Genomic DNA, 12,777 nt, shown 5'->3' on the forward strand with positions numbered 1-12,777 from the left:
ACAGTAATTTTTGTGACAATAATGTAGTCTACTCCATGTGGCTTCAAGTTATGGACGGCCAGATGTGCAGTGTAGGTAAATTGGAGTAATTTTTTAATGCATCCTGAGCATTCATGGTTTTTCCTCAATGGTGCTCTCCTTGGAACCATATGCTCATGATAACAAGGGTCTACAGTACTTACTGTCATGTAAGAATACTAAAAATAATAATCATCATTATCCACAAAATGCCATATTTAGCATATCATATTTCTGTGACATTAGTAAACTGAATCTGTTTTTTTTTGTAATGTCAAAATAATCCCTTTTAAAACAATATACATTTAAAAAGTGCCTTCCGCCTCTCTGCTGAAGAGGGAGGAAAACACCTCTCTTTGAAGTTTACCTTGACTAATGAACTGCTCCATGTTTTCTTTGAAAGGCTGCATGTGCTCTTCGGAGGAGACCTGGTACACCTTGCCTGCTTCAACCTCACAGGCTGAAAAGAGAGACACTGGTTAGAGCATCACACAATTAAGTGAGCATTAAACCCATTTAAAAAGCATATTAGCTAATGTTAACCACTTTAATTGACATGTGCTCTGTGTCTATTTTAGAAATGTCCAAGCACTGACACAAGAAGCCCACGGTCAAGGCTTCCCTTCAGAGAGTCACAAAATGAAAGTCTGCAGAATCTCTAAACTCAGCTGCACCACTTCCAAAACTGATCTCTTGGGCAGGTTACTTGAAGTTTTACAGTTTAGTCTCCTCATCTGTAAAACTGCATGACACAGGTGCCCACCTCACAGTGCAGTTATGAAGAACAAATCTGTTAATAGACGTGAGAGGTTAGAATGGTGCCTAGCACATAGTACAGCAATACGTAGCTCTTGCTGTCATCATTATCAACTGATTTCTAATTTAAGTTTATCTCTAATTAATATCCAAATTTCGGAAAAGTAACAAAGAACAAGTAGTGGTGGTAACATTAGCATAGCAAACAACATTTACAGAGCACCCACTACATGCCAGACACTTTTTACCAAGAACTTATTCTCAGAATAAACCAGTAAAGGAGACATTAGTACTCCTCTGCAGCTGAGGAAGTTACCATGCAAGGAAGGCACCCATGCTGAAGGTCCAACACATGTAAGTGGAAGATTCTATCATAATTGAGATTCTGATCTGAACCAAAACTTGTTCTCCCCTGCCATGTGTGTGGCATCAGAAATGTCTCAGGCACTGTAGAAATCCAATCTGGGTTGAAAACATTTCTAAGAAAACTTCCAAAGAAGTGCTATCAGAAGCTAGGCTAAGCCTAACTCAGAAAGGAAGGAATTCAAAATTGAAAGGAAGACACTTGAAAGAAAAAACCTTGCCCGGATCCATGTCTGACTCAGGAAAACATACTCTTACTACAATTCTTACAGAAAAAAATTCTCTAGGACTTTGTAATCACACTCTTTAACTTATTTTCTCTCTCTGTGTATCTTACTGGCTACTCACTCCCAAGCACTACGCTGTCTAAGGAGGGGTTACAGGAGGACTGTGTTTTCAGTGCACATCCTCTATCAAAAGTCAAAGTATTTGAGAATAGTAAGACTGGCTTGGGCACATCTAGGGCTCTCTTCCCACCTGCCTCTCACTTCCCACCTTCTTCCTAAGGACTGCCTCACATGTTGGATGCTGGTGACTGTCCAATCCATATCCCCAGTCCAGGGATTTCATTGCTCCACACTCACATATTAAACTTCAAATGATTTCAAATGCTCAATATTTTCAGTGCAGAACTCCTCATAGCCATTTCTATCCTGGCTACCTCCCTGTTCTGCCTGTGTTGGTACCACCACATAACCTAAATAACTCAAGCCAAAACAGGAGTTAATTCTCCACTTTCTGCATTCAACATCCTGCTGCTTTTACCTACCAAATACTTGTTAAGCTGGCAATTTCCTCTCCATTCCTGCTTTATTTAGGTACAAATATCCTCGTCTTCCTACTTGGGCTACTATAAAAACTTCTGGTTAGGCCCCAGTGGCTCATGCCCATAATTCTAGGTACTCAGGAGGTAGAGATCAAGAGGATTGTGGTTTATGAAGCCAGCTTGGGCAAATAGTTTGCGAGACCCTATCTCAAAAAATGCTTCACAAAAATAGGACTGGTAGAGTGGCTCAAGGTGAAGGTCCTGAGTTCAATCCTCAGTACCACAAACAAAACAAAACAAAAAAAACACGTCTGGGCTTCCTAGTTTTATTTTTCCACAGACCCCTGGTCCTGATCATAGCTTTCAAAGTCATCCAGAAGAGACCTGACCAATTACCTAAAAGTGTTCATTGACCTGTCTTCCCAGCCACCTTCAGAAGAGAGGAACAATTCCAAAGCTTGCATTATGAAACATTCAAACCATCTACCATTTACTCCAGATATTCTGTGCAAACTCAACGAAAATTACTATCTCTGCACCCTTGCTCATGTTTTCTCCTCTCCTTAAAAGGATTCTCTTGTCCATATTCTTTGAATCACCAATTCAACTATGAATTTGTGACTTAGCTCAGATGTCACTGCTCCTGAATAGCATTCCCTGATCTCCCTGTACCCGCTGCTTTTCTCCACCTTTGCCACCTATCCAGGCAGCACTGGGTATCCCTTTTTGGTGACTCCACTGCACCTGGTGCATCAGAGGGAAAGCTGTTATTTACGGAGCCATTTTATGTGCCAGGAACTATTTCTAAGTGCTCTACATGGGGGTTCCATTCAATTCTCATATAACTCTTTGAAGTATATTACTTAGACACTCACATTTCATCAGAGTAAACGGAAGTGTAAAGAGACCGCCCACATTTACTGAGTTCATAAATTGAGGAGGTGGATTCTGTACCACCTGCCACACTGTGTTAAATTTATTCATGATTGTTTCTGATCTGCCCCACTAGAGTAAGCCACTGGTAAGGAAATCTGTCTTATTCCATCTGTATGTCTAGTGCTTGATAGGCAAAAAAATTTTCAATGTGTCAGTAAATAGCTGCTGGATAAATGGCAACAAAAGTACAAATAACATTCTGGACTTTAGAATCTAGCAGACAGAGTTTAAATTCTGGTTCCTAATTCACAGAATACGCTTTGTGATTGGAAGTTAATTATGAACCTCTTCAGACATTAGTGGTGTTAGCTGATGGTGAGTTCACTGAAATTTCTAACATGAGTGTGATGCTTAGCCAAAATGTGTGTAAGAAATGCCTGAAATTGAACTAGGTTATATAAATAGTTGAACAAAAATAGCAATTGCTGCTGTTGTTTTTATGAGACCGGGTAAAGCTCAGGCTATGAAAGTCTAAGATGAAATGCAGTAGCTGCTTTCAAACAACTCAGGTATGATCTCAAAGCTGTAGTACTTCTGTTACATTGATTCTAATGGAGGACACTGAATGAGCAGAAATTAGAGAAGGAGATGTCATTTCAATGCAAAGTGAAGAGTCAGTGTTTGGGAAACTCCTATGGTGAGGGCATCTGCCTTGTGAGTGGTGAGTGCTCCATGACTGAAACTACTCAGACCCTACTGGGTGAAAGGGGTAACTCAAATGAGGGCTGCTTCCTATGGATAACACCATCTAGGACAGCCCTGTAGAACCAGAAATCCTATATTTTAAAAATGTCTCCAGGTAAAAAATAAGCATATACTTGGTCATGACATATTTCAAGCATTCTCTAAAAATGTATAAATTAAAAACCTGATTAGGAAATGGAAGGTAGCACTGCTTATAGGAAATGAGGTCGATTTACCAGCTTCCCCCTCTTTTTTTTTTTTTAAACCATTTCAGTGAATTTATTCTGGCAGGCAGGCGAAGAGATATTCCCACAGCCTGGAGTGGGCAGCTCATCCCATGTGACACCGATATAGTTCTACTACCTTCTGCCTTGTGGTGCTCAGGCCCTCTGAGATTGCCTCCAACAGGACACACAAAACCTCTGCCCCAAGATGCTGTTCTTATCACACCGCAGTCTGTAATTGTTCTTCAGTCTCAATGAGAAAAGTAATATACAAATAGCCTGGTGTCTAATAGATTAGGCCAGCATGAACAAAAACATTGTCTCTACCTGATCTGAGAGGCCAAGAAGATAAGTATCTTGACAATTAGTAACAATTACTTCATTTCCCATCTAAAAAATTACCATGTAGAAGTAATAACTTCCTGTTTGTTCATGAAGCTCTACAATGTCTTGAGGACTAGCATGTACACCCTGACACTTGGAACCAGCAGAAATTCATCTAATAGATCTGGTGTCTCTTTTTCGGAAAAGTTCATGAGTGAGTAAAGCAGAGTTGGATCACAGACTGTGACGAAGTCTTCTAAAGAGTACAAACACTTCTTTGAGTCTTTATTTTTACTTAGCAACTTTTATACAACAAACTATCCAACAAACACAAAGAAAATCATACTGTGATGATTTTGTTTAGTTTTTATATTTTAAATTAGTTTTTATTTAATTTCATAAATATACTTGATCCATTCATATGAACAGTATTCTTAGCATAAATGTAATCAAAATTTTTTTCCCATTCACTTTATCCTTCTCCCTTAACTCACAGTAGACTGGTACACAATGGGAATAAAGTAGAATATAAATCTGCAAAAGATGTGACAAATTGTGTCCAATGTCTGGGTGTTTCTAGTGATGTTCATTCATAGCTCTGCCAGGCAGTGCTCTCCTTACCAAGCTGCTCTATATTCACTAGAACTCCCAACTGTGTACAAAGCAGCAGAACTCTCTCTATTGTACACTCCTTTGGAATGATTTGTCTAGAGGTTGCTTTAAAATATTCCAAGTATATTCATAGAAAACTTGTGCAATTAAAAAAATAAGTAAAAAGTTAGGCCCACTATGGATAGGTCTTTCATGAGTCACAGAAGAAGTCTGCTCTCTCTAAGGTTGGATTTCTTCTCTACTCTCATCTCCTACCATTTTCCATAACTCATATCTGTTATACTGGCAGTACTTAGAACAATCTCTGGCAGGGAATGTGAGTTCAACAATTAATTATCTGTGGGATGAATGGATAAACTAATTGTATACTCCCAGCACAGTGAAATTCTTCTTAATCTAGAAAATGCTATATTTACTCAAATTTCTCCAAACCTTTCCCATATTGTTTACCTACCTAACATACTTTTACCCTCACAATCAGCTGTTGGAACTCTGACTTATCCATCCATACCCATGTTGGGTTGAACTGTCACCTAAATCTAAGAGGATCAATGTTCCTTTCAATTTGGTATCTCCCTTTCCTACTGAGCATGTTAATAATATAAAAAATTTAGATCAAACAGATCTGTATCCAAGTCTCTTTCTACTAGCTAGCTATATAATCTTGGGTTAATTCCTTAAATTATTTGAAACTCAACTAGAAGCTAAACTTATATGCTAAGCACTGAGCTCGCTGTAAGGAAGCTTGCAAAAGACAGATATTAATGATATAATCTCCTTGCATTTATTTGTGTATTTTTGTCTCTGGTTTGCATTTCTTGAAGCCAAGGGCTTCCTATTCCCTTCTGGTGTCTGAAATATAGAAGTACTAAAGCCTTATCTAAACAAAAGTGCTTTCAATTATGTGTATTATTATGAATTTCTTTAATCTGGATATTAAGTTTCCAGAGGTGGTTTGCTTATAATACCACAAAGTATACCAAAGACCAATTCCAAATTTCCAAAGCTCTATAATATAAAATCTGTACAATTATTAGTGGGTGGTTATTGTTTTCCTTATTTACTGGTTAAGTGCAAAAATAGTATATCAAGTTCTAGTGTCTATATATTCTTATAAGTATATTCTTACATATTTGGTATGATAAGATAATGTATAAGTAATAAGGAAATTTCTTTAGAAGACTGGATCTCATTGTCCTCTCAACTGCAGTACAGTGGTATGCAACATATCATCCTGGTTAGTTCTTATCTTCAAAACTGGTATGAGACTATAAAATTTTTTAAAATATCAAACAGTACAATCTTATAAACTTGAAGGGTCATTTACAAACATTATTAAAAACAGAACAAAGAGAGAATTCCTGGAAATTCGCATTATAGTCACATCGAAATACTAAAAGACATTTGTTAGAAGACTGTTGGCATAACTTAGCAATTCCAAGCATGTCTACTTTTGTTTAATTTAAAGACTTTCCTGAGCCAAAAAAGATTTTGTATTGTGTTAAAGGACTAACATTGGAAAGCATGCATTAGGTTTCCAAATACAAAGAAAAACCCAGCCAGGGGAAAGGAGGATCCAAAAATCTCAGAAAGTCCCATGAGAAAAAAGGCCCTCACATGTTCATACCATGCTAAGAGTGCATCTTGTGGGATGGGGCAAACAGTACCTTATCACCAAGAACATCACACACCACTCTCTGAAATGAATCATGATAATTGTTTTAGGGAATTCAAATATTTCAACTGTAATTTACACAAGTCTCTAGGTTCAATCAATGCTAATTACATCTTAGAGTAATTGCTTTTCCGTGAGCTTCCAGAATATTTCATTGGTATCTACAAATCTGCCTCAGCAAATATAACAGAAGTCATATAATAGATACAAAGGTTGATTAGATGAGAAAAGTCCTTTCTTCTAAAACCAACTTTGTTTTCCACACATACCTGGATTGTACATTACCCTGGGCTCCGTTTTGGGAAAGACAGACCACTCCAACTACTCTAGCAGATCAGTGCAGGCAGTGAGATGCTTACAAAATGAGTAACACAGGTATCTGACCCTATGTTTCATCTCTAGGAGCGACTCCCATAGAAAACCACAGAGCTGGCCGACCAGGGTAGCTACTATCTGTGTCACAACTAGGACCTAGGCTATGTGCTGGGTGACAAAGACTCAACTGTCTGTTCTAGACTTGAACATTACCTGGGAAATTTGCACCATCAAATGAGTGCTGCCTTGGACTTGCATTCTGCCTGTCAGTATTCACAAAGCTAGTGATCAGACACTGGACCAGTGATTTGGGAAAACCCAATCTCTTTGTCACTGCTTACAGCATAAAACAAAGCAAACCAAAAACACAAAAGCAGCAAAAAAGTTGATGTGTGGCCTCACCACCTCCCTCTCGCAAGGAGATGTACTGACAAAAGCAAAAACCACACACAGAGAGGAAGAAATAGGTTCAAGAAATATTTATAGGTTTAAGTTAGCAGAAGTCGGCAACTGAGTATAATGTAAGTAAGTGGTCCTTCATGAACAGGCCAAGCTTCAGAATCTTCTGGAGAGACATGTCAGAATCTACCTACCAGGGCTCCACGGGAGCCATTTTGAAAATTAATTTCCGAACCAGTAAAGAAATAGGCAAGTGAATTAAACAGAACTTTCTCAAAAGAAGAAATTCAAAAAGCCAAAAAAACACATGAGAAAATGCTCACCATCTCTAGCAGTAAAGGAAATGCAAATTAAAACCACACTAAGATTCCACCTCACCCCTGTTAGAATAGCCATCATCAGCAACACCACCAACAACAGGTGTTGGCGAGGATGCGGGGGAAAAAGGAACCCTCTTACACTGTTGGTGGGAATGTAAACTAGTACAACCACTCTGGAAAAAAATTTGGAGGCTACTTAAAAAGCTAAACATTGATCTACCATTTGATCCAGCAATACCACTCTTGGGGATATACCCAAAAGACTGTGACACAGGTTACTCCAGAGGCACCTGCACACCCATGTTTATTGCAGCACTATTCACAATAGCCAAGTTATGGAAACAGCCAAGATGCCCCACCACTGACGAATGGATCAAGAAAATGTGGTACTTGTACACAATGGAATTTTATGCAGCCATGAAGAAGAACGAAATGCTATCATTTGCTGGTAAATGGATGGAACTGGAGAACATCATTCTGAGTGAGGTTAGCATGGCCCAAAAGACCAAATATCATATGTTCTCCCTCATATGTGGACATTAGATCAAGGGCAAACATAACAATGGGATTGGACTTTGATCACATGATAAAAACGAGAGCACACAAGGGAGCGGTGAGGATAGGTAAGACACCTAAAAAAATTAGCTAGCATTTGTTGCCCTCAATGCAGAGAAACAAAAGCAGATACCTTAAAAGCAACTGAGGCCAACAGGAGAAGGGGACCAGGAACTAGAGAAAAGGTTAGATCAAGAAGAATAAACCTAGAAGGTAACACACATGCACAGGAAATTAATGTGAGTGAACTCCCTGTATAGCTATCCTTATCTCAACTAGCAAAAGCCCTTGTTCCTTCCTATTATTGCTTATACTCTGTCTTCAACAAAATTAGAGATAAGGGCAAAATAGTTTCTGCCGGGTATCGAGGGGGTAGGGGGGAGAGGGAGGAGGCTGGGTGGGTGGTAAGGGAGGGGTTGGGGGGAGGGGGGAAAATGACCCAAACATTGTATGCCCATATGAATAAAAAATAATAAAAAACCTACGTACTATACATTGCAAAAGGTGGAAGAAAGAATTTCAAATGCTTTCATCATAAACGACGAACATTTGAGAAGATATGTTTGTTTAACCTGACTTAAACATGACAAATGCATACATAATATATCACATGGTACCCCAGTAATATGTTGAATTTTGTATTTTTATGTATCAGTTAAAATTAAAATAAAAAAGTGAAATGCATGAAAGAGAAATATTGACATTTTTGTTTTGTGGTTTAAATGGTCATCCCTGTAAGAGTTTTCTTGCATAACCATCACTACTTGGTTATGTATCCAAACATGATGTACTTCCATGATCAAACAGTCTATGCATTACAGCTAAATAAAACATACTGCTGTGGCTTAGCGTTTCTGAGTTTTATGCAGTTCTTCTATAACACACAAGCAGTGGGGAACAAGTCAATGTACGTGAATCACCTAGAAACATGCCTAGAACACAAGCATACTTGTCCCATTCAAACTCACACCCTGCCATCCCCAAACAAGCAATCATTTGTTTATGTATTTGAGCATTAAAAACTGAAATCATGGTGTGGCACTGTTCCTTGGCCTTGATTTTCCTCAAGATCCATTTAGAATATTTATGCATTTTTAATGGGGGTAAATGTACTTCAAACACTTTCACCATTTGACAGATGTCTTTGAACAATGACTGTTTTGTTAAAAAATACCTCAGGGGTTTTGCTGCTGGTGCTGTCACCCATACCCTGAGGTGTATGTCTGAAGGCCACATGCTGGGTCAGACACTGTGGCCACTTTTTACTTAATATTTACCAGAGTTTCCTAAAAGATTGTACCAATTTCCATTCCCATCATCATAGGAGAAGAGTTCTTTCTAATCCACACCTTCAATGGCACTTCACATTCTTTGACTTGACACTACCTAGTAGTGTTTCCCAAAATGAAATAGCCATAGTATAATCTGAAAAGCTACTGACATGCTCTCACATTGACCACTATGTCGGGGACCTCTAGAAATCAAAATTTTTAGCTACCAGTGTCCTTTTATTAACAGTCTCCTACAAGGAAAGTTCACCAGGTAGCTTCTCTAAAGAGTTGATTTATTTTAGCTGAATGATTCCAAATTCTTTCTGAGGGTTGAAGATGTAGCTCAGTGGGAGAGAATCTGCCTGGCATGTACAAGGTTGTAGGTTCCATCCCCAGCACAGAAAACAAACAAAAAGCTAAGATTCATTTTAGCAGAGATTCATTGAGAAGGCTGAGACAAAAAGAAATGACTCCAGGACTTCAGCTATGGAAACAAAAACATTCTTATGGAGATTATTGTCAGGGACCATAATTACATGGTGCACACGGATCACGTAAGACCACGTCTGTGAAGGACATGCTTCAAGGGGTAATTTGTTCATACTGGTCTCTGAAAAAAAAACAGAATTCTATGGCTTTGAACTAATTTAATTTGGCTATGAAAAGAAAAACATTTTTGCAAAGGGACACATAATAAACATTCACCTTAGAGAGGAAGTATGCCTTTTTTTTTGATATGAGTAAATGATGTCAAATCTTAGAATTGAATAGCCAATGACTTGGGTTTTTTTCTCATTAAGTATTCCTTTCATTAGAAAAATTACCACCAAAAGTGCTGGAATATTGAGAAACACTGAACCAAAGCAAATATGGCTACCTCCTTTAAAAAGCCAGAGAACAAACATGTGTGGCTGGCTGCCCAGCCCCAATGACCTTCCCGATAATGTCCAGCACCTTCCCCCGTTCCCCCTTCACAGTCATTTTTTCTAATGCCCACCCCCCTCCAACCTCCCTTTCCCCACCTCAGGATGCTTAAAACCCCCGGCCTGTAAGAGAGGCTGCTCTCGCCCCTCTCAGAGTGTTACTCTGATGGCCGAGGGTCCTCTCAGGCCTCCTCTCCCTAGTAGAGACCTGCTGCTTGCAAAGGTCGCAGATTCCTTCTCAGTCTCTCTCTTCTCTTCTCTTCTCTCCTCACCCTCTCCCTCTCCTTCCCCTTTCCCTTGCCCCTCCCTCTCCCTCTCCCTCTCTTTCTTCTCTCTCTCTCCTTTTTCCTTTCATTTGGTGCCAAAACCCAGGGGGGGGGTCATGCCCGTCTTAGACCACCATGATCCTTATATGGTCAATGGTGCACCCCCTTGAGGTCTCCGATCTGGGCTTTATATGGATGCACTAGGGCCAATTGCCTAGGCACCTGAGAGGGATGTGACTGGTGCCCAATTCCATCCCCAAACCTCCCGACCTCTCTCCAAAGCTCTCTCTCTCCCTTCTTTCCCTCCTCACTGTCTTCTATATGACTCTATCACTAGTATACTTTCTGCTAAGCCTCCCATCATACTGACTTCTTTGGGGAACAGGGTTAGGGGCAAGTGCCCCTTCTGATTGTACTCAAGCCCAAAAGGTATTGTTAGTCAGCTTTTTCTACCTAATAGCCACACTGCTCTGGGGCCTAAACTTTTGGTCATACATAAGTCCCTGTATTTCGGTTCCTCTACAATCTCCTGCACCAATTCCACTCTTCACACACAATGCTGGCCCCAATTTCTACAGGGATGGGTAAGACCTGGCCTCTCCGTCCGGCACTCCCTGGCGCCTCATTGTGTCGGACTCTGGCCATTCTAGCCTTTGCTTTTCCTATCCCTCCCTCTTACCATCCAGCTGTTTGGCCTCAGGCAAATCTGGCCCTGATTATGTAGGTTGGAGAGTCTACCTAGGGCCCCAGGTTCGTTTTTCCAGTTTTGTAAGCTTTCTCCAGGGGATGCCCTAGAGAAAACTTCCTTACCCTGACCATGGGCAATACCCACTCTAAAATTCCCTCTGACTCAGCCCTGGGGTGCCTCCTACGCAATCTCACAAAATTAGACCTAAAGGGCAACATAAAACAAAAAAACCTCATCTGTTTTTCCACACAAATTTGGCCTCAATATAGATAACTCTTCAAAATGGCCTGAATTTGGCACTTTTGATCCCAATATTCTCTGAGATCTTGATAATTTTATCATGAGAAATGGCAAATGGCTAGAAACCTCTTATCTTCAGGCTTTCTTTTATCTCAAATCTTGACCTTCCTTTTGTTCAAACTGGAAGTCCTTTTGTTCAAACCCCTCCAAGTCCTTCTTGATTCTCACTCCTCCCCTCAGCTCTTACTCCCAATCCCCTCCCATCAACTTTTGATCCAGATCCCACAGATGAACTCCCTCCTTGTTGGTCTCCCTCCCCCAAACCCAACTCCTCCAAGCCCCCTCTCCTCTCCAGAAGACCCTTCCTCCCCTCTTTCCTTAGAAAACCCTTCCTCAATTGGGGCCCCTTCCCTTCCTTTGGCTCCTCACACCCAATCCTGAATGCATGCTCCCACACTCCCGCAACTATCCACATCTACACATCCCCCTCCAGCCTCTGTTCTCCTCCTATGAGAGGTGGCAGGAGTGGAAGGAACACTCCATGTCCCTTTTTCTAGGTTAGATATCTCCCAAATTGAACAACGATTGGGCTCTTTTTCAGACAATCCAACAAGATACCATAAGGAATTTCTCTGTCTTACTTGGGCCTATGCCCTCACATGTGGTGACATTTATAACATCATTAACACACAGAGGATAAAAAAGAGAGAATATGGAAGGCAGCAGACCAACACACTGATCAACTCCATGAACAGCATCCCAACAGACATCCCCCTGCCACTGAGGCAGTACCTAAGACTGAGCCTTGATGGAGCTATCAAGATAGGGACTCAAGATCAAATTCCCCAGACCATATGATTTCCTGCCTACTGGCAGGTATGAAAAAAAAAAAGCCATAAACAAGTCAACTACGATAAGATCAAAGAAATCACACAAAATCCAGATGAAAACCCCACCCTCTTGCTTAATCGCCTCATGGAAGCAATGATTAAATACATTAATTTAAATCCCACCTCCCAAGAGGGCTGTATTTTCTTACATCTCCACTTTATCAGTCAGTCAGCTCCAGACATCCAAATAAAGCTCCAAAAACTTGAAGAGGGCCCCCAGACCTCCCAAAAAATATTAATAAATACAGCCATTAAGGTTTTCAGCAATAGGGACAAGGAAGCCAAACAACTAAGGGACAAAAATATCTGCACAAAATATCAAATGCTGGCCTCCATCCTCTAAAACCAAAACCAGACACCCTAGACTGCCCCAAAAAACCTACCCAAAGAACTGGCAAACAGCCCTCCGAGACCTGCTTCTGATGTGGAAACAAGGGACACTGGGCAAAATTTTGCCCTAATCCATGTCCACCAACAAAGCCTTGTCCACAGTGTGTACACTGGAGACTTTGGAGGATGGACTGTCAGCAGGGAAAACAGCTTTTTCCTCAC

At 40.3% G+C, this 12,777-nt stretch overlaps 1 protein-coding gene across 3 annotated transcripts in view; it reads right to left on the bottom strand.

The window, feature by feature from the left end:
- Positions 1-12,777, bottom strand: part of Fmn2 (formin 2) — a 338,855-nt gene that overhangs the window by 92,964 nt on the left and 233,114 nt on the right. For all 3 annotated transcript variants that reach the window (XM_074047221.1, XM_074047222.1, XM_074047224.1), the window contains one exon: positions 386-478. In XM_074047221.1, coding sequence (XP_073903322.1) covers positions 386-478 — 93 coding nt within the window. The remainder of the gene's footprint in view (positions 1-385; positions 479-12,777) is intronic.

The sequence above is a fragment of the Castor canadensis genome, chromosome 11, assembly GCF_047511655.1.
Source record: "Castor canadensis chromosome 11, mCasCan1.hap1v2, whole genome shotgun sequence".
In the NCBI taxonomy this organism is placed as follows: Eukaryota; Metazoa; Chordata; class Mammalia; order Rodentia; family Castoridae; genus Castor; species Castor canadensis.